This window comes from Cucumis melo, chromosome 1 (assembly GCF_025177605.1).
Source record: "Cucumis melo cultivar AY chromosome 1, USDA_Cmelo_AY_1.0, whole genome shotgun sequence".
Classification (NCBI taxonomy): domain Eukaryota; kingdom Viridiplantae; phylum Streptophyta; class Magnoliopsida; order Cucurbitales; family Cucurbitaceae; genus Cucumis; species Cucumis melo.
This window is the reverse complement of record NC_066857.1, coordinates 37,743,758-37,764,621: the sequence shown is the minus strand read 5'-3', so window position 1 is coordinate 37,764,621 and position 20,864 is coordinate 37,743,758. Positions and strand designations below refer to the sequence as shown.

General features: G+C 35.1%; 2 protein-coding genes across 2 annotated transcripts; one reads left to right on the top strand and one right to left on the bottom strand.

Moving 5' to 3' along the window:
• Positions 1–529: 529 nt before the first annotated feature.
• LOC103500742 (ubiquitin carboxyl-terminal hydrolase 6) lies at positions 530–9,772 on the top strand. The gene is made up of 18 exons (XM_008464147.3): positions 530–688; positions 1,289–1,434; positions 1,616–1,651; positions 1,741–1,848; positions 3,965–4,065; positions 4,136–4,259; positions 4,607–4,666; positions 4,751–4,818; positions 5,107–5,157; positions 5,826–5,934; positions 7,988–8,076; positions 8,318–8,387; positions 8,505–8,585; positions 8,679–8,774; positions 8,854–8,902; positions 8,994–9,116; positions 9,200–9,274; positions 9,407–9,772. The coding sequence occupies exons 1-18, from the start codon at positions 679–681 to the stop codon at positions 9,460–9,462; spliced, it is 1,452 nt and encodes a 483-aa protein (XP_008462369.1). The 5' UTR covers positions 530–678; the 3' UTR covers positions 9,463–9,772.
• Positions 9,773–10,624: 852 nt separating this feature from the next.
• On the bottom strand, positions 10,625–19,801 carry LOC103500741 (serine/threonine protein phosphatase 2A 55 kDa regulatory subunit B beta isoform-like). The gene is made up of 14 exons (XM_008464146.3): positions 19,061–19,801; positions 17,267–17,370; positions 17,064–17,162; positions 16,820–16,939; positions 16,429–16,626; positions 15,227–15,318; positions 13,568–13,686; positions 13,263–13,386; positions 13,032–13,155; positions 11,876–11,944; positions 11,690–11,781; positions 11,503–11,580; positions 11,363–11,433; positions 10,625–11,254 (listed from the first exon to the last, which is right to left on the bottom strand). Exons 1-14 carry the CDS (start codon positions 19,170–19,172, stop codon positions 11,118–11,120), a joined length of 1,539 nt encoding a protein of 512 aa, XP_008462368.1. The 5' UTR covers positions 19,173–19,801; the 3' UTR covers positions 10,625–11,117.
• Positions 19,802–20,864: the final 1,063 nt, after the last annotated feature.

Below are 20,864 nucleotides of genomic sequence, written 5' to 3'. Positions count from 1 at the left end.
AGTTTTATACAAGAAATTAACTTCTTTTCTTAAAACTAAACAAATTTGTTTTTAAATCAAAATAATTTAAAAGTCTACACAACTTTGAGAAGTACTTGGTAGATGTCTTCCTATCAACCATCATTCAAAATTTTCTTCATTTTTTTCATTCCTCACATTTAACCTTGAAAAGCAAGCATAATAGTATTTAGTCGAATATACTTATTGATAAGTAACTATAATTATTTTTCCATTCATTCAATATCACATCTATTAAAAACAAAAGGAAAATAGTTAGTCTTCAAATTGTTTAGTTTATGTATATCTGGTCAATGAACTTTCAAATACTTTAAGTATTAGGTAATTTTACCTCTAATAGTTATGTGATAAAGAAATCAAATAAATTGATATACTCAATGCCATAAAAATTGAAACTAAATAGAGAGAAACATAAAAACTTGAGGACTAAACTTTGTAATGTAATTTTAATCGAAGGTTTTAAAGACGTAGATTGGACCCATATTTGATAAGAAAAACACACGTGAACCTATCCTTATATAAGAATGGAATTGGGAGGCAAATTGGTATGCTTGTTGAATCAGCAAGAAATTCAGAGCTCCGCTTTACCGCCTCTCCAAGACAACTCTTCTTCTTCAACCTCTTCGCCCATTCTTCTACCTTATCGGGAGCTCTGTAATCATGATTAAAGGTTCGAACACTACCTTCTCTCTTTCACTTCTTTTTCTTCCTTCTCTTTTACTTTCTTTCGTTCATTCTTCTTAATCACCCCAGATTTGCCGATCTTCTCGCGGACTATGATCTGGGACAATTCCCATTTTCCATCTTCCCCTCTTAGCATTAAGCTCCATGTCAATTGTTTATTGCTCTTTTCTTTTTTTTTTTTCTTTTCTGGGGCGATTGCCATTGCCTCATTTTTCTATCGCCATTGCTTCTCATTTGAGATCACCCCTTTGTTACATCGTAATTATCAATGGGCAGGATTTTAGTTATTGATGTACGCTCTTCTTATTTAATCTGGGTTTGTGGATGGATGTAGCTTGTGGTTATGGTTAAAGGAAAAGATGCGATTTTGCTACTGCCCATCTCTGCTAAGTTTAATTTATTGTGTTATCATGTCGTGGAAAGCAGTTACAATTTTAAATTTATTGAAGTGGCAAATATTGAATAGTAACTTAAGTTTGGCTGGAAGAACCGATTAGAAGTTGTAGAATTCATTAACTTAATCTTGTTCTTACTCTTGTGCGGGAATTCTTTTCTTTTCTGACTAATGGATTTTGATATCTTATAGTGAGTGTAAAGTGGCAAAAAGAGCTGTTCCGTGATGTTGAAATTGATACCAGTCTGCCCCCATATGTTTTCAAAGGCCAGTTGTTTGAACTCACTGGTGTGCCTCCTGAAAGGCAGAAGATTATGGTTAAGGGTGGTATACTGAAGGTTACTTGACATCTCTCTATGTTTCTTTTGAGGATGGTGAATTTGTTGCTGAACCATTTGTTATTGATTCTCATTCATTACCAACAATAACCATGTCTTCTTTCTTACTTCTGATCGAACCTTTAAGCTTTTCCAAAGTGATTACTAATATCTGACATCCTTTTACTCTCTTACTGAGCAGGATGATGCAGATTGGTCAACGGTAGGAGTAAAAGAGGTAGCCTAATTACTAATGTTATATAACTTTCGGATTGATTTTTGTGGCTCCAAGTTTGTTGTTCCATTTACAAGCTTCTTCTTTTGTAGGGTCAAAAATTAATGATGATGGGCACAGCAGATGAGATTGTTAAGGCCCCAGAGAAGGGCCCTGTCTTTATAGAAGATCTTCCTGAAGATGAACAAGTTCTTGCAGTGGTAAGGTTTTTATTTTGTTTTGCAAGTGTCAGGATTTTGTTTTAAGAACAGATAATGACATTCGTGTCCCCATCTGATAGTGATAGAATTAGGTTGATAGTTTTCTTTAGTTGATATAATTAATTTGATCATTGTAGACAACAACTGGAAAATATTTTTGAAGTTAAGTTTGTTTCCAGACGTTGGACTATTAGTATTGTGTACTTAGGATACCACCTTTTACCTTTGATGCTTACATTGCTTTTATCTAAGGTCATATTTGTCTTATAACATTGATTCGACATATTTTTTTTCTGTTATATTTATAACTGGCTTAGTTGGCATCTTTTTGGTCCATTCTTATGAGTCATATCTGCCATTGATGCCTGACCTGTTGCCACGGATTATCATTTTACTTATGTGTTTCCCATCATAATTGAATCATGAGGTTTTTCTTTTTATAAGCAAACGTTGAAGTTTAGTTTAAATATATGCAAGTATTATAGAATATGAAGGAACCAAGACCTTGAGGAAAAAGGAACTTAATAGATCATCTAAAACAATAAAACAAAACTCTGAAAGTAAAGCTCTCAATCATTACAATAAATAATGAGATCATTATGAATATTGGCAGACTAAGGACCCTATAATGAAACCACTGCAGATAACTCTTGTTTTATTCTTCATCCAGCATGGTAAGTTAAAGGATGGAAGATGGGACGCAAAAGATTCAAATTTTGTGTGGTAAAATTGAGTAAACGAGGAAAACAATTACTATAGTGAGCATTGTGGGTAGGGTGGTTTATGCTTACTGTCAAGTCATGGTTCAAGTCCTCGTTGTTGCATCTTAAGAGTGTAAACAAGGAAAGCTGACCAAGATAAGATAGTACCATGTCTCACAGCAAGTATATTCCTAGCATATTTTCTTTTTTTCTCTTAGAAACCAAACTTTTATCTAGATGAAACAATAAACAAAGGCAATACCGAAAGACATGCCCAAGAAGGCAAAAACTAAAAGCCCTCATGCCCGGTTGCAGAAAGAGGCTTTAACCCAAAAGAGTTATTCTAAGCTAAACCACTGAACACCATGAAAAATATTACCCCTCTCCAGCCAGATGCCCCACAGAAAAAGAAAGAGGGCCAAAGAACCCTTTTGTTTGCTGTGAAAAGGAAGATCCAATAGCACCTCCTCAAACATCGAACAGCAACCTAAGAGATTCTAAAGAGTATGTTCCATCATGTTGTCACAAACTCTCAATCCCAAAGAAAATGGTCAAGATCCTTTTCCCATCTCCTACGAAGGACGCCATTGAGGTTGTAACACCATGGAGGAAAGTCTTTGAATACAATCTTAGGTATTCACTCTCCATGCAAAACTTTCCGGGCAAAAAAATTCACTTTCCTATAAATGTTAACTTTCTAAAGAGAGGAAAATCCAAGGCCCAATTGCAGGGAGAAGGGCCACAAAAAAAAAAAAAAAAAAAAAAAAAAAAAAAAAAAAAGGGGGAGAAAACCTACTGGAAAGCCCCTCAAAGGGATCAAAGAGCCAAGATCTAGGATCCCTTCTCCCACTCTCGGAACCTGATTAGAAATAATGGAGAAGATAAACCTGACAACCTTAAAGGCCTCACGATCAGAAAGCATGTAATGAAAACCAAAAGGCAAGTAAGAAGAACTACCAGAGAAAGGCAAAACAAAGGCCACCAAGTGTGATCTCTTATCCAATAGGTAGTAAAGATGATGAAACAAGGAACACAAGGGCTTCCCAGCATCGAATAACCACCAGAGAACTAAAAGAAAAAAGTATGGAGGGCAGTGGTAGCTTTAAGGGATGACATTGGGTGCTTGCTCATAGCTGTAATTAGAGTGTGCCAATCATACAAATGATACCCAAAGGCATCCGAAAAAACTTGTGCTATCCAGTGTCTTTATTAGATAAAGATCTCCTCAACAAATACAGACGAATAAAGGTTGCCTCTACCGTCTACCCCATGCCACAGTTCCCAACCCTTAGGCCTATACGTCACTTTTGCTATATATCTTCCTCTTGTTTCTTCAGTTCGTTGTTTAATTGGACATTTTGTGCTGAACTATTTTTTATGATTCATGGTTTTCATCCAAAACTTTGCTGTTTCAGGGTCACAGTGCTGGCTTGTTTAATTTGGGAAACACGTGTTACATGAATTCAACTTTACAGTGTTTGCATTCTGTTCCTGAGCTTAAGTCAGCTTTGATTAAGTGAGTTCTTCTACTTGGAATTTTCATGAATCTTCCTGCAGCAATAAATATAATATTTGGCTTGGATCAGGTACTCTAATGCTGGGCGTACTGATGTGGATCCAACTTCACACATGTTAACTATTGCAACCCGGGATTTATTCAGCGAGCTTGATAGAAGTGTGAAGGCAGTAGCACCAATGCAGTTCTGGATGGTTAGTGGCTTTCACAAAGTTCTTGAAATTCACCTGGTCATTTCTCATAGAAACCACTTACTAGACCAATCGGGCAACCTTCTCGAGGATGATATATACTAGATGCTAACATTGAAATGCCATGCTTTGTTGGATGTAAATGTCCATGTGAAAAGTTGATTTTACAAAATCAATTTATATTTTTTCCATTTCATTTCTTTATATGTAAGGAGATATTGGAATTCAGTTGTAATTAATTTAGAATTTGATTTCGTAATAACTTATTTTTCTAAACTTTTTTGTCATCACGATTGTTAATTCACAGGATTAGGAAATAACGTGTTTCTTGTCCCATGTTTGATTCCCAGGTGCTACGGAAAAAATATCCTCAATTTGGCCAGCTGCAGAATAGTACATTCATGCAACAAGTATCTGATATTTTGAACTTTTTTATTGGATTCTACTACGTCTTTAAAGTCAATGTATTAATTAAAAGTTTTATTTTTTAACAGGATGCTGAAGAATGTTGGACACAACTTCTATACACCCTATCTCAGTCCCTTAAGTCAGCAGGTTCCATGTAAGTGCATCCTTTTTTTTTTTTTTTGTGATTTTCTGTAATTTCATTTGGCTACTCAAAATCTGCATAAATGTAATCGTCTAATCCACACTTTGAAATTCCTCACGAACTCAATAGTTTTCAAACCATGGTTAGTTTAGTTCACACGCTAGTTTCAGGCCATGTCTGAGGGATTTCTCAATATGTTTGCTGTTCTGTGTCTGATTTTGGATTCTTTTGTTTTTTGTTTCATCTTTCATGGAAGAAATGTGTAGTTTGATTAGAAAACTTTGTCATTCTCACTTGCAGTGAAATCCCCGATGCTGTAAAGGACCTATTTGGCATTGATCTTGTTAGCAGGTAAGTCATCTGCTGTTATTTAATACATTGGATATTAAATTCATGAAATGGTGATAAAATAGAGTTTACATTGACCATTATTTTATCTTCCTTTCACATTCTCTTCTGCACCTATTCATCAACCTTAAATTCATGAGTTTATGTTTGCTTTATCACAAGTGGAAATGTGTTAAGATGTATCCGCTTTTAGTTAGTATATTATTGATAAGAAGTGCTAGTTTGTCATCAGTGTATTGTTTTGTAGCGTACCTTGAAGTACCATTTTGTCATCACTGCTGTGTGTTGGTGAGGGCACTAGAACCACCATAAAAATCAATATTATACTAACTACAAGCAGAGAGACATCTTACTATTTTCATGAACTTGCAGAATGATCAATTTCATGCCGGGGAGACTGTTGTATTCACATGTAATAGTTTTTGGATTGGTCATACTTGGAAAATGGTTTCTTTAACTTCCAACATTTTTTCTGTTGTAACTAATTGGAGATTTTTTGTTAGCTCCATGAACTTTGCTCGTGGATTCTCTCATGTCCTCTTTTTGTCTGTGTTTTTCTGATTGATATAACTTTCCTTCTTTTTTTTCTCGAAAATTACAAAAAATTGCACATGGTGGACTTGAAATTATATCTTGTTAATGTGCTGATGGTGGTGATCTTATGGTGCCAGAATACATTGTCAGGAAAGTGGAGAGGAAAGTTTGGAAGCCGAATCAGTTTATTCGCTTAAATGCCATATATCACAAGAGGTGAACCATTTGAGTGAAGGATTAAAGCATGTAAGTCCTGTTAATTTGAAGATTTCTTCCCTGCTCGTAGTTGAGTGCAGATATTCTTTTACTACCCGCTTTGCAACTTTCAGACACTCACATTAATTGCATGTTCAACTTGTTTTGCCAAGTAAATTCTTTCAATTTTCTCGATGTGCTCAATTTCTTACAACATATGTATGTGTATATATATACACTTTCTTTTTTTCCCTTAAATAAGAACATTTCATTGATTAATGAAATAAGGTATATATACATGATATACTTTTTTTACAACATATAAATACCTAAAATGTCTTATACTTGATTGAACCGAAACCTTCTACAAGGTTGCCCGTTCAATTACAAAAGCTAATTTTTATATTTAGAAGTAGATTGAACTTCTGTGTTTGGAGCCCGTAATTTATGGTTGGTTAGGTTTTCTCGTTCTCTTTGGAAGTCAAGCTAGTGGTTCTGTAATAACCAGTTTTCACCGTTCTTTCCATTGTTTAGAAAACGTTGTGTTTTTTTATCAGTATGTGATATTGCATTCAAACACTATTGGCTGCCTATAGGAAGGTACCATTAAAATAAATTGATTAACTCCCTGGTTAAGAGAGGTATCACAATAATAAATACAATAGTTTCTAAAAAGCAAGACTCACCAAAATAGTTTATAGATAATCCCCTTAGTTAGCATTAATTAGAAAGTGAGTATAGTTCCAAAATCATTATAAGAAGAATGCACCTTGAAATGCTGCCACCTCTTCTGCCAGCCATATTTTAAACTACTTTGTACCATTAGATTTTCTCTGGAATCTCCAAAGTCACTTTACCACTGAGGCTTTAATTTGTAACCTTAGGTTCCCAATTCCTAGCCCTCCACCAGGTCCCAAGGGAAAAGGATTCATTTTTCAATACACTAGATAGCTAGTCTTTATGTGTCCCTCTCCGACCCCTCCCTTTTGCTGCAATGCAATCAATGCGAATGACAAAATTCATAGACATCTCCCACATATTGCCAACTCTTCCATATCAATTACGAGTCTCCAAGTCATCTTTTCATCCGTTGCTTTTATGCTAAGCGTTTCTGGAAGGAGATCACCTGGATGGTCTACTCCATTACTCCTTATCCTAATGATATTTTGGAGCCTTCTCACATACACTCTCATTGGAAATCCTTTAATCACCCAAGAAGATTATGTGGTCACACTTGATTCGTGCTTTCTTATGGTTAATATGCGGTCACGCTTATCCTAATGATATTATGCCTCTTCAATGAAAAGGGAAGATCTTTTGGCACTTCTTTTTATCATACCATTTACTGCTATGACTTGGTGCAATTGTACATCTTTTTTTCCATTCATATGATTTTACATCTCTTTTGACCAATTGGAGAAGTCTTGTGTAACTCCATGGCTTAGGCTTCTTGCCCTTTTGTAAATTTCATACATAAATGAAATCTGTATCAGTGAAATTTGTTTCTTATCACAAATAATAATTGATAATAATAAATGATTCCAACATTTCTTTAATATTTAACAATTCTTGTATTGAAAGAGTTCTATACGTGTGTGAAGGTTATGCATCAACAGTTTTAAAACGATCTCAACAGAAGGTCAAAATTGATTCACTTATGAAAGTTGAGTTTTAATCGATATAACTTTCAAATTTTAGTGGTATAAATTTATCTTTTTCTTGTTTCTTAATTCTTTATCATTATGGCACTTTGTGTAAATTCTCCTACTTTTTTAGCTGTAGCCTATCTGCTGTTATATAGCCCAAGGACAGAGTTTCTGTGATTCCTTTGGATAGGGGTTTGCCCCGACTTTTCTAATTCCATATCATTATAAAATATTTTTATCCAAAAGTTAAAAATATAAAATAATTCTATAACTTGAGCGAGCAGTTCGTGCGAACTTTGAAGTCTGATATTGTAATGTTTTCCCCCGAGAGAAATTCTTATTCTCTCACTTGTCTCCTTTTTTATATTTTCTTAGCAAGTATTGGTTTGTGTTAAAGTGTGTAGTTCTTGTTTTAGAAACCTTCTTGATTAGTTTTTACATACTTTGAAACTCTGCAGGGTCTAAAATCAGAAATAGATAAAGTGTCTCCTTCACTGGGGCGCAGTGCAATTTTCATTAGGGAATCTCGTATTAATAGCCTGCCAAGGTAAAGATATCTTCATACTTCTTTCTTTTTCTTTTTATTTTTTTGTTTTGCTCTTATTAAAATAAATAATCTTCTTAAGTTCAAAGTTCTCTTAGTTTTGCATTGCCTACTACTAGTTAGCACATCTTTTCACTGGGAAATATATGAGGTCAACTTTAGATTAGCGTTAAACCATGCAAAAAAATAAAAATATGAACTTTTGCAACCAATATAACAATTATTGTGGTTTAATTATTTTAAGGTACTTGACAATTCAGTTTGTCCGCTTTTTTTGGAAGAGAGAGTCAAACCAGAAGGCCAAAATCTTGAGGGTATGCCACTTAGTTTTTTCTCCCGTGGTTACACATTGTAAATCCTGTCCTATTTTACTTGAATTTAGATTGCCTTACAGTATTCCATAGTTTTTTATATCTTAACTTTCATTTCAGAAAGTGGATTATCCTTTGGAGTTGGATGTGCTTGATTTGTGTTCAGATGATCTTCGCAAACAATTGGAAGGTCCTCGACTGGTATGGTTTCTCAATTCTCACCTATGGTCTTTGAAGAAACTTATTGATAATTTATAGTTGATGTTTTTTCAAATTCCGTTTATTTAAATATAGCTTTTGAGGAATGAGGAAGGCAAAAAACTTGGTCTGAAACCCAAGGAGAAGGCTTCAGATTCGGCGGACAAGGATGTAAAGATGTCTGATGCAGAAGTGAGTCGAGACTTCATTTGCAACCTTTGATAATCATATTTGAACTTCCTTTTTGACTTCCAATTCCTGAAATATGCAGGGTACATCTACTGGAAGTGAGGCACAATCAAGTGTTGCACCTCAAGAAGGTACACTTTTCTAAAAATTTCACTTTGTATTTAATCGGTTCTTCCTCAGTGCTTTCTTAGACTCTCACCTTTTGATGACTATCTATCTCAGATTCCCCCTCTTCTGACAAGGAAACACAAATGACTGGAATTTATGATTTGGTAGCTGTGTTGACCCACAAAGGAAGGAGTGCAGATTCAGGACATTATGTTGCCTGGGTAAAGCAAGAAAGCGGTTAGTCTTTTAGAATGAATAGTTTTTTTTCATTAATTACTATGCGATTCAAACAATCGTAAATGATCTTCAATTGGCCACAGGGAAGTGGATTGAATATGATGATGATAACCCCATCGCACAGAGAGAAGAAGACATCTTAAAGCTATCTGGTGGAGGTAGAGCTCACATGGGAACTAATTCCTGTTTTAGTGTCCTAAATTTATCCATTCTCCAAACAGAAATTCATTAGAAATGGATTCACCGCTAACCTCGAATATTGTTTCGTTCTGATTTTTCGCTTATTTCAGGTGACTGGCATATGGCATATATATGCATGTACAAGGCTCGTGTTGTCCCTAAGTGATCTCATTTATGTTCGAATTTAATGTGATGCTTCCATGGTTGGCTAAAAGATTTCATCGACTAAGTTGGCTTGCAAGAAAGTGTTTGAAGTTGGTTTGGTCTAGCAGCTTGACAACTTGAAAGCAAGCTAGTGGGTCTGGTTAGATATTTTTTTTAGAACCAAACATGTCGGGTTTGAATGGGTGGATCATTGGCACTGTTTTATTTACCACCTCAAATGTTATACCTCACTTTCTATTTCTGTATTGGACAATTTTACAATTAGATTTTCCAGTTATATTTATGATCAGGGAAACCAATTAGATTTTCAAGTTCGTTGTGCACATGAAAACTAAACCGACCTAACCAACAACACCAGTTCTAAAAACATTTTTCTATTGAATTTGGGTTGGTTTAATTCGCCTAAATACAAACAAACCATAGCTTCGGCTAAATTATTTGGACGATATAATATTGACTCCAGCTATAGAATTAAGCAATAGATTGTGATACAACGTACAGATTTAAAAGAATTCAAAATGAAGTGAACCTGCTTTTTGAAAGTGGTAAAGTACTCGCATTTTCTTTGCCTTAATTTTACTGAGCTACTATTCCTTTCTGTTTAACAAATGACCAAGGGAAACCAAAAATTTACAAATGCCACAACTATTTTAATATCAGCATATGTTAAGTTACATTAATATCTTTGATTGAAACTTTCATCAATCTGTCAAATGACCTCATAAATCTACGTGAAGCCAAATGGGAGAAGTCATCAGTTTTCGAGGAACTATCATCTCAAAAGCTGTTACACAATGCCTCTGTTACACAAATAAAATGGGAGAAGTTTGCCAAAATTAACTAAAGCCAAACAACATTTCTAAGAGAATAAGTCGGACCCATTTAAGGAGCACATGAATAGTTTGTAGAGCAATTAAAGAAATGACATACAATCTCACTTCTCACTTCTCACTTCATCTGGTTAACAATACTTATAAGTGAGAGCACAGCCTTCCCCTTGCTCCCTGATGTAAATATAAGAAACTATAAGAAAACTGAAACACCACACAAGATAAAGTGAATTCTAATAAATGATGGTCAAATAAATAACCACTCAGTCACACAAAGAATCAATGAAAAAATGATGCTGTGTAAGTTTATCAAAAGTTTCATCCCAACCAAGATTATGAATAAAAACTACATTTTCCTTTTCCTCGTAATCTTAAACCTAGTTGCGGTTGTTGCAAATATTGAACATTCGTTTATAGTATTTGTTGTAGGAGAGCTACAATCACATTCTTTTTTTCCTTCATGGCTCCAACCCAAAACAATCTGAAACATAACTACATCTTCTCTTTCAGAAGATGCAGGGAAATGAAAAGAGTGAAAGAAGAAACTAAATAGTTGGGGTTGAGAAAGAGGGAGGGAGGAGTAAAATGAGATGCAGCCACTGCAGAGAAATCAACATAAACCTTGTGGAGGGTTTTGGGTGGCAGCCACCTCTGCATCCGGGATACCAAAGGCACATTCAACAAGTCTTCAGGGTACGTCATTTGATGTCTTGAGTACTTGCAAAGCTTCCGAATCAATGGCTGGAAGGAAATGGGAAAATAATTTTCTCCAAGAGAAACTCGAGAAAGTCGACCAAGCAAAATGCGTTCTCTTGCTAAACCACGTTTACGCATAATACATGTACAAGCTGTTAGCAGCAGCACAGGCAATTGAGTTCTCAGTTGGGTGCCAAGCTAAATGCAGTAACTTCGTTGTGAAATCAAAGGAATTTCCATTTGCATCAATCCCAGGGCTCTCTGCTCCTGATATGGGATGCCAAATAGGGAGAATGTAAAATAAACAGTATGGCACAAAACTTGAATTTTGGTAATTTGGTTAGCCAATAAGTGAAAAGAGAAGGAAACACAGACCTCGTCTTACAACTCGTGTTATACTACTGCTCAGAGATCTGGCAGGTCTTGAAGGGGTCTGAACTTGACGCCTGCAGTTACAATGGAACCTCACATAAGCATCACATAAACCTGATGAAATCACACTCATGAATAATTACCTCATTGGATTTTTGCTAGCTTCTAAAGTTGTAGCCTCTGTACTTCCCGATATACAGCCAAACACACGGAATAAATTACTGGAAACAAAAATATGCATAATATGGTTTACATCCCAGAACAGAAAAGGAGTGTACAGTTCCCTGCAAAGGAAAAGAAATATAGAGTTCTCTGCAGTGGAACACTTACCTGTAAGAGCCTGTAGCTACTCGCAATCCATCTCCACTCAAACAACACTCGAACTTATCAAAGATTGAATCATTTTCATACAGGTCACACAGCTACATGAATATTCAAAGTAAAACGTTACCAAAAAAATAAAAAATAGCTGCATATTTAATATTCAAATCTGAGTTCAGGGGCAGATTGTTCAACCTTAGGTCTTAAATATTCATGAACCTGAAATGCTGCAACTGGACCAGAATCCATATTAATATCCCACAACTGCAAATAAGTAAACAACTCACTTCGTTACAAGATAAAACAATCTGAACTTTGTTGAATTTATCTAGACTTTCAAATAGGTTGTAGTTGCCAATAAACATCTTGCCATTTACCAATTAAAAATTTAAAAAAGAAATACAATTGTTTTTTCTTCACCATCTACACGGGAGAGATGCAAGGTATCCGGTTCAGCGTAGGTTACACCTAATCATTACTCTTAAAATATAGAAGCAAAAAGTCACCAAAATCCTTAGCTAAGAGTGAATATGAAAATCAATCAACAAGAAACAAAAGGTACAAAATCTGAACCAAAAACAACCGGAAGCATACTACATGCATGCAGGCACACACAACACACTGTATTTAGAGTGGTTCCAGAACTATTGCAGGCATTTACAAGATCAAGCAACCCACGATTAACAATAAAAAAACTTAATCACAACATTCTCATGTTATGACCATACCAGGCATTAATATTTAACACTACCACCAGAGAAGTTAACTACAACAAGTATCTTCCCTTCAAAAGTGCCAGGAAGCCCTATACCTAATGAATTTTATTATTGATATTAGAACAATGTAGTAGGACCATCATAATAAAAGTAGGCCAAAAGGTAAAGATGAGAATGGAGATATCACCAATTATCTCCAACAAAAAAACTCCTAAATAAATAAAAAGGAAAAGGGGAGGTCGCAGTTGAAGTAGCGGCAGGTGAATTTCAGGTTTGGAATAAAGATGTCAAAGCCAAGGTTGAGGAGGTGATATCACGTTCTCCTCTCACAAAGGAGGTAGAGTTTGTGGCAAGCTTGTTTCTTTACTGTTTTGCGGAGTACTTGGATTCAGAGGAATAAGATGATTTTTACTAGAAAAAACCTTCCACATAATAATAACTCCAAATTTCCAACTATATGCTTTCTTGGCACACCAATCCAAAATTGTTGGAGATCTAGCTAACGGGAACTTCCCAAATGGACATGAAATAAGAGAGCTTTGCATGAGCTATAAGGCTACCTTTCCCTTTTCTATTAACCTAAATGATGAAATTGTAACATGGTCGCCAAATATCACATAAAAAAAAATGAGAACCTTGAGAGTCATGTAATCACGACTAAGAATGTATCTTCCATCCTTTCCAAACTTGATATCAGAGATTGAGGCAATAATCTCAGTGAAAAAGGATCTAGAACCAGGTGCTTCCTGCTCCTCAAATCTGCACCCAATTGAAATTTCTCATGAGTTTTCAAGTCCACAGGATGCTTTTATATGCAGGATATGAAGAAAAAAATCATCTTCTTTAAAACCAGTAAAGGCACTTACAATTTGGAGTGAGAATCACATAATGCTGACTGCCGCAAATCAATTAAGCGGATGGATCCTTTTGAACTACTGTATGCTAACATATTGCAATGAGTAGGATGAAACTCTGCAGACGTTATCACCTCTACAGAAGCACAAGGGAAACTTAGAATCCAAAGTTTAAGAAGATAAAAGACCCTTTCCGTTTCCTTTTTCTTTTTATTAATAGAAAAAAGTATTGACTTAATATTTTCAATTTTGATTACTTAAATATCAGCTACTAGAAGGAGCGCCATACCCTACTGATCAAAATTTCAACACCTTACCAGTCAGATCCTCCATGTTAGCAGGCTTGACATCAACAATATTAAAACTTTGATTGCTAATTTCCAAGTTCCAGAGATTTATCCGCAGATCATCGGCTGATATAAAAGTTTCTCCATCACTATAAAACACAAGGCAAGATAACATAATTGGTTACTAAAAGCATTCTAAAAACAAGCCGACTGATGAAAATCGAAAGCACATTTCCGAAAATAAATAAAAAAGTTTCCTCTTTTTTCTTTTTCTTTTTTTCCTTTAACGACCCTAATCAACAGTAGCTAGACTTCATCACTAAAGACATTAAAACAGTAAACACATACATACATGAGTCATTAGTCAAATGAGCAAGCACAAAGCTATCAGATTTTGACTTTATTTCAAGCAATACACACACACATATATGCGTACCACCAGTATGAAGAAAATTTCCACAATTTGAAACTAGTTCATTAACTTATACAAACAGTTCAAACTTTTACTTCCAAGAAAATGCCGCTGGGAGTGAGTTAGAGATTTCAACCGAGAAATTTCTGGGACCTATGGGATGTTGATGGAATGTTATCCTGTAATTGGAGTAGAGGTTCTAAAAACAGTTCAATTTAATTATACCATTTCAATTAAACTTCGTCTTCAACGTCATTTGTTATTAACACTCTTTGAAGGGTTCTATTATCTCAATAAACGAGGTCATCAAGAAGGCAGATTTTTGGAGGAAGATGAAGAGACAGACAAGGTTTCTGTTGAGTCTTTGTAGTGATGACTTAGAAGTTCAACTTTCAATCATTGATGGGCATGAAGAGGTATTTGATGATTAAGATTTTGAAGCTTTTTCATATATAATTATCAAGAACGTAATTTGCCTTCAAAGAAGCTGCTGGATGAGTCTTCTTCTCCCCCTCATCAACACAAAAGATGAAAATGAAAAAAAGATCTTCCATTGGTTTTGTTCATTTCCTTTTTGGTGCATTTTTCGTTGGCTTGAAGTGCTAGTAATCTCATCAGTTTTCAGTTATAGGGTGAAGTTGCTACTCGTTGGGGTTTTCTTCCGAGTTGAGCTTGGTGTTAAAAGGGCTTTTTGTTGTTTTGTTTGTTTTCTTCTTTAGCCTTGTGGTGTTTGTACTTTTCTCCTTGACAGTTGCTATTCCTTTCTCGGCTAGATGTTTGAAGCTGGTTTGTGCATTTTCTGTTTGAAGCTTCAGTGGTTTGAGGAGCTTCCTAGTTCTCATTAAAGACACAGCTTTTGTTTGAAAGTTACGAGTCTTTGTTGCTAACTCGCTATTATCTTCTAGCTTTGCAATCATTTTTTTTAGTTAGCTTCTTTTTTGGTCCCTATATTTCGTTTTTGGATTCCTGCAATCTTTTACATTTTTGTTTTTCCTTTTCCTTTCTTCCCCCTCTGGGAGTATGTATTTTCAAACTCTTTTCTTCCTTGTCATATACGAATGAAAAGACCTAGTTAAAAATAGAAAAGTACAAAACACAAGATGAAAATACTCGTGTGCTTAATACAAGGCATAAATAAAATAAAATGGCAAGATGCTGAAACAAATTACCATGTATAGCCAAGGTTACCGAAGACAAAACGTTCCATCAAGGACTCAAAAAGCATAACAGAATATACACATAACAAAAACTTCAGATTCCAGTGGAAGACACCAAACCTATTATTGGAGATGGAGTTGATATGATAATCATGAGCGTGAGCATACACTCTCCGACATCTTGCAACCAGGTTAGTCTCGTGGCTAGTTACCTGCAAAACTAGTGTCTTAAGAACTCAAGCATTAAAAATAAAAAACTAAAAATAAAATAAAAGGAAGAAGATGATGAAATTAGGTCTTTTATTTTCAACTTCTTTTTCTAAACATAACGTATATTTCCTAACATTTTTCTCTATTTGTAATTTACTACTAAAAACTTAGCCAAATCTTAACAACTGAAAACAATAGTTACCAAAGTTCTACTCCTGATTTTGAAATTTGGCAAATGCATTCTTAAAAAGAATAAAGTAAAATAACTATTTTTCTTATAAGAAACAATTTCATTGCTGTATGAAATTTAAAAGGGTTGAAAAATCCATTTTGGTTACAAAAGGCTGTCCGATTTGTTAAAAGGGGAGTATAGCTATACAAGACGAAATAAGACAATTTACACCACGATACGACATGGTAACAAGCTTCACTTTTTAAGAGAGGAGAAAAAAATGTCATAGAAGAAGACAGAAGACCTTAACTAAAAGTAAGGGAAAGTATCAGTATATACCCCTACAGTTCGGGGTTGTATCAAATAAATGTTGATCGAATAATTGTGGCAATTTACACTCTAAACAAGTAAATGTATCAATTAAAACCCCGAACTTTTGTAAATGTATCAATCTACACCATTCTCCATTCTCCAGATTTCATTCAACAAATATTATGTAATACTTCTAATTCATATCAATGGAACTCCTAAATGTTCATAAGCAAATCGATTTAGACCCACCATTACGATTACCTTTGAAAATCATCCATACATCAGTTACATGTGTAGACTTTTATAAATGTTGGTTTTACAAAATAGACAATTAGAGTTGATGGATGATTCTCAAAAGAAATTCTAACCGGTAGTCTAAATTGATTTACTTATAAATTTTAGGGGACTAATTGATACAATTACAAGTCTCACGCGATGTTTTCTAAACAAAACGTAATAGAGGGTATAAATTAATACACTTACAAAAATTCAGGGTTTAAATTGATACAATTGTTAGTTCAGGTTTTAATTAACACAATCCAAGGTTTAGGAGTATAAATTGATATTTTCCCAAAAATAACCAATAACAAGTTAATATATGCCCAGTTACAAGAAGGTGAAGGCCTACCACTGGTAGGCGTAGCGATTGTATCCCTCTCGCTGGAAATGAGAGGTCATTACTGGGATACCGGTCTGGGGATCCTCCATTTGCAAGATATGGTCCAGAGCTGCTTGAATTGCTTGAACTAGCATTGCTGCCGTTTCCAGCAGGTTTTGAAGGATCCACATTCATAGTTGAAACCTTTTTAACCTTCTTTTCTTGCACCTGATCAACACTCGGAAACAAAAGAAAGATGTAAATGGTGCAGAAAAGACAAAAGGGCTACAAGAAAACACTGGGTAACCTCCAGAAATATACTACCAAGATACTCAGATATAATTGCTAGCATTTGATCAACTACCAAATCTAGTGTTCTCCGCATGGAATAATAACGAGAGATATATAGATAGTAGCCTACCTTCCAGTACTTGATTGTTTTGTCATTAGTAGATAACAGAAATAAGGCTCCATTAGCTGGCTGGCACCATCTGATTTTGTTAATTTTTTCCTCAATTTCCAAACTCTTCAGGTAGTCAAACTGATCAAAGCAATGCAAATGAAACATAAATATGAATATAATTGAATCCGTCAATATAATACATATATAAACACACACACATGTAAGTAATAAAAAATTAAAAGACTAATGGTGGGGAGAATACCTCAGGCTCATGACTCTGAAATTCTGTTTTATAACGAAACTCTGGATGCCTGATAATTGCATTATCCATCCTCTCCAAATCCCTTCTCGATCCACCATGCTAAAAGTTAAAGCAAAAAATAAATAAATAAGATGCTAATGGACACAGGAAGCAAGAAGCATATCCAGGGGTACTAAACAAAGAGGGCATTCCAAGAGACAAACATCTTTCGTATCTGTCCTCTCAAAGAGTACCACCCGGCCACCACGGTCACCAGTAGCAAGATGATCCCCACTTTTATCAAATTCAATTGCTGAAATAATATCAACTGCCAAAAAGGAGGTGAATATAGAGCTTCAGAAATTCATACATAGAGGAAACAAAAAAACAGAACCATGAAAAATGCATGCATCAATGATCAAACTGACTAAAAGAACGAGAATTGCTGCATCTATTAGACAACTCCAAGATTTTCACATATTGCAGATCCAATCAGCCAAAAACCATTGCAGAGAGTAAATATATACAGATAGTTTGAAAGAAAAAGCTTTCATGTTGAAACGACTGAGTTGATGTGAAGTGAAACACCCATCACCAATGTAACAGGAATGCTAAACTTAAAACCAAGAATCTAGATGAGAACACAAAAAAAAAAAAAAAAAAAAAAAAAAAAAAAAAAAAAACCTTTACCAAGCTTGATAATACATGTCTACCTTCACGCACCAGGATGAGAGACTGCAACAAGGGCTATTATCTCGAGGAATGCCATAGTTGGGAAAAGGAAAGGAAATGTAACAATGAGACAAGCAATTGTTGGGTTGTGAAAGACAATAGAAGCATGAAGACTGCCCAAAGAATCATCAGAGAGTTCAAGTCACATATGATGGTGTGAGTAATAAGGGGTTTGGGAAATACCTCTGTTCTACTAACACAAAAGCCAAGAGTGGCAGAAAAAGTTTCTCACCAACGTGAATCATAAAGGAGAGTAACTCACTACAAGGAGGTTCGGTTGTAGCACTCAAAGGAAATAAGAGAGAAAGATAGAAAAGAGAACAAATTAACTCCCAAAGATAGTGATAGATCCTGGGATCCTCTAAGAAATTCGAACATTTTCCCACAACAATTTCCAAAAAGGGAGGAAAATAAGACCGTTTTAACTTTATATGATATGCCTACAGGCTACAACACCATATGCCAAAAGTGGACTGTGAGCACAGAAACTGCTAAAGGGTGGTTGTTGGTTCATTGCAGGGAATTTAATACACTTGTCAGCTCGTGATAGGAATTCAATAAGCTTGTTTGTCATATTACTTGCATTTTGGTTTCACATCGGGAAGGGAACAATCCAAACCAAGCTTTAAAGCTAGCTAAGCATAACTCAAAATTCTCACATACAGGTATTTCCAGAAAAACAGGAACCAGGCATTTGTCAGGTTTTCTTATGACCAGAAAGGCTCGAGTGTTTACGTGAAATTTATCCCATCTCAACGATGGTTTGAAAGGGGGGTGGAGGGGATCACACATCGAGGAGTCACTCCACACAGTTAATCATTGCTCTTTGCATTCACTTACTATCAAGAGGAGGAAAATCTGAGGGCTGATGCTAGAAAGAGCATGCAGTAAATTCAACCCAGAGACTCAAAGCTATTACACAAGTCACTCACCAGGCTTAGGTTTGAAGCTTCTTACTAATCCTAACAAAAAAGAAAAAAGAAAGAAATAATGCTGCACAACCTTGGGGAAGGCTAGCAAACTCAACTCCCTCTCATTACAGAACACAAAACAAGAATTCCCAGCAAACAAAACATAAAAACCACATATTGACTCGCAGGTCCAAGAAGGTACCAGATAGAGATCCGCAACAAAAAATTCCAAATTAACAGAACGAGCTACAATCTGAAACAGATCGGAGGCGTGAAAAAAACCCTAATTGTAATGGATGCAACAAATTTGAATTGGATCGAGAAACCCCAAATGGAAATGAAAACATCGGGATTACAGTATAAAGTGAATAGTACCTTCTTGAACTTCTTCACCGGCTGTACGTTCGCCAAATACCTGAGAGAATTTCCAGTCCAGCGGCTGTGGCGGGCCGGCCGGAGCTGCAACGACCTCGTTTCCACCATTCATTTCGCCAAAAAAACGCAAATCCAAGCAACCCCAGATAGGAAAAATCCAAATCCACCAAATCTAATCAATGCATCGAAGATCCCTTTCTGGGTTTACAAAAACCACAGCTTGGAAACCCCGTCAACGATTTTCGAAACCCAGAAAAACAAAATTGGAAAAAGCAACAAAACAAGACAAAACAAAAAGGGGAAATCTAATTGTTGCTGCAGATTCCAATCAAACCATCGCGAACTGGGAAAAAGAAATGCCCAATTCCCCTGCGCCTCCCACAACTTTTTCTCTCTCTAAAAGTCTCTCCCCTGTGTCTGTCTTGTCTCTCTAAAAGACTTTCTCTCTCTAGAAGGAGAAAATTGGGATTAAAAGCTCAACAAACCGTCCAAAGACAAGAAAGAAAGAAAGAATGAAAAATAAAAACAAAATTAAATTAATTAATTAATTCCAAATAAAATTAAAAATTAAAAAGCTCATTGATGCATAAAGCTACAAACCCCAAAACATACACATACACATACACATACACATACACACACGAACGCTTTTGCTCTTCCCTCTTGTCTCCTCATCAATAGCGCCCCTTTTTTCTTGTAAGTCTTACACCTTACTATATAATCCTCCATCAAATTTCCGAATTCCCCGGATGAACCATTTGAGCACGCTATGATTGGAGACGAATATCAAATTGGGCTCAATCTCATTGGTGCATCACACACATATATATACTTGTGAATTTATCCGTCCTTCACCTTAAAAGGGTCTCATTATATAATAACGGGATCATATAATGTCTATCGATTTCTATAAATTTGATATCGACGTGATGAAATGAATTGATAATTGATGAGACGTAAAAACAAAGAGCATTGGTGTAAGTATAGTATAAATGGTAGACTTTTCAACTCCTCGAAATATAAATATGTGTTTGTTTAAATAGTTTTTCTTTCTTTCTCGCTTTCTTTTTTCCTGCATGTTTTATTATTTTGCTAAAAATTTATAACATATGCACTTCAAACATAAGTTATATGTACACTACATCTATATTTTGATATTAGTTTACTTAACCTAATCGTGATATGTGTACGATTTGTTGATATTTTCATGTATGTTGTGAACTATATGTTTAACATAAATTTTTTGGTATGTCGTAAAAACTTGTCTCACAATAGCAACACACACCTATGTCACTGCTTTTATTAACACGTTCCTATGTTCACAACACTTTGTTGATCTATTTTGTCGTGCTTATACTTACTTTTGTCGATATTTATAATAAGATCAATACACGAAGTCTTACGTTGATGTATCAATTACTTTAATCAATATTCTTTCTTTTTTTTGTAGACGTTGAGTTTTTAATCTATTGAGTTTTAGTCGATAATATAATAATAAGCTTGTGTTCTTTTTTAAACAAAGATTTTATTAAACCACGCGAGTAAAACATGAGAATAACAACTTGATGATTGGATTGAGCATTTTTACTCACTCGTCATCAACGTTGTCATAATGGTGAGAAACAAAATTAAAAAAAAAAAAAAAAAAAAAAAAAAAAAAAAAAAAAAAACTTCAATCTCTTCGAAATCTCCCAAATCTCCTCAATCCAACAATGAACTCATCTCGTCGAGCCACACTCTTTGTAAATGAGCTCAACAGATACCATTGAATTAACAACTTGCTAGAGGTTTTAACAACCTTAAG

Excerpts from the sequence above, each read along its gene's own strand:
- LOC103500742 (XM_008464147.3), top strand. Across the intron at positions 1,435-1,615 it reads TTAAGGGTGGTATACTGAAG|GATGATGCAGATTGGTCAAC; the intron begins GTTACTTGACAT and ends CTTACTGAGCAG. Across the intron at positions 4,260-4,606 it reads CACCAATGCAGTTCTGGATG|GTGCTACGGAAAAAATATCC; the intron begins GTTAGTGGCTTT and ends TTTGATTCCCAG.
- LOC103500741 (XM_008464146.3), bottom strand. The coding sequence starts at position 19,172 with ATGAATGGTGGAAACGAGGTCGTTGCAGCTCCGGCCGGCCCGCCACAG. Across the intron at positions 13,156-13,262 it reads TGTGATTCTCACTCCAAATT|ATTTGAGGAGCAGGAAGCAC; the intron begins GTAAGTGCCTTT and ends AATTGGGTGCAG. Across the intron at positions 11,581-11,689 it reads GTAGCTACAGGCTCTTACAG|TAATTTATTCCGTGTGTTTG; the intron begins GTAAGTGTTCCA and ends TTTTGTTTCCAG.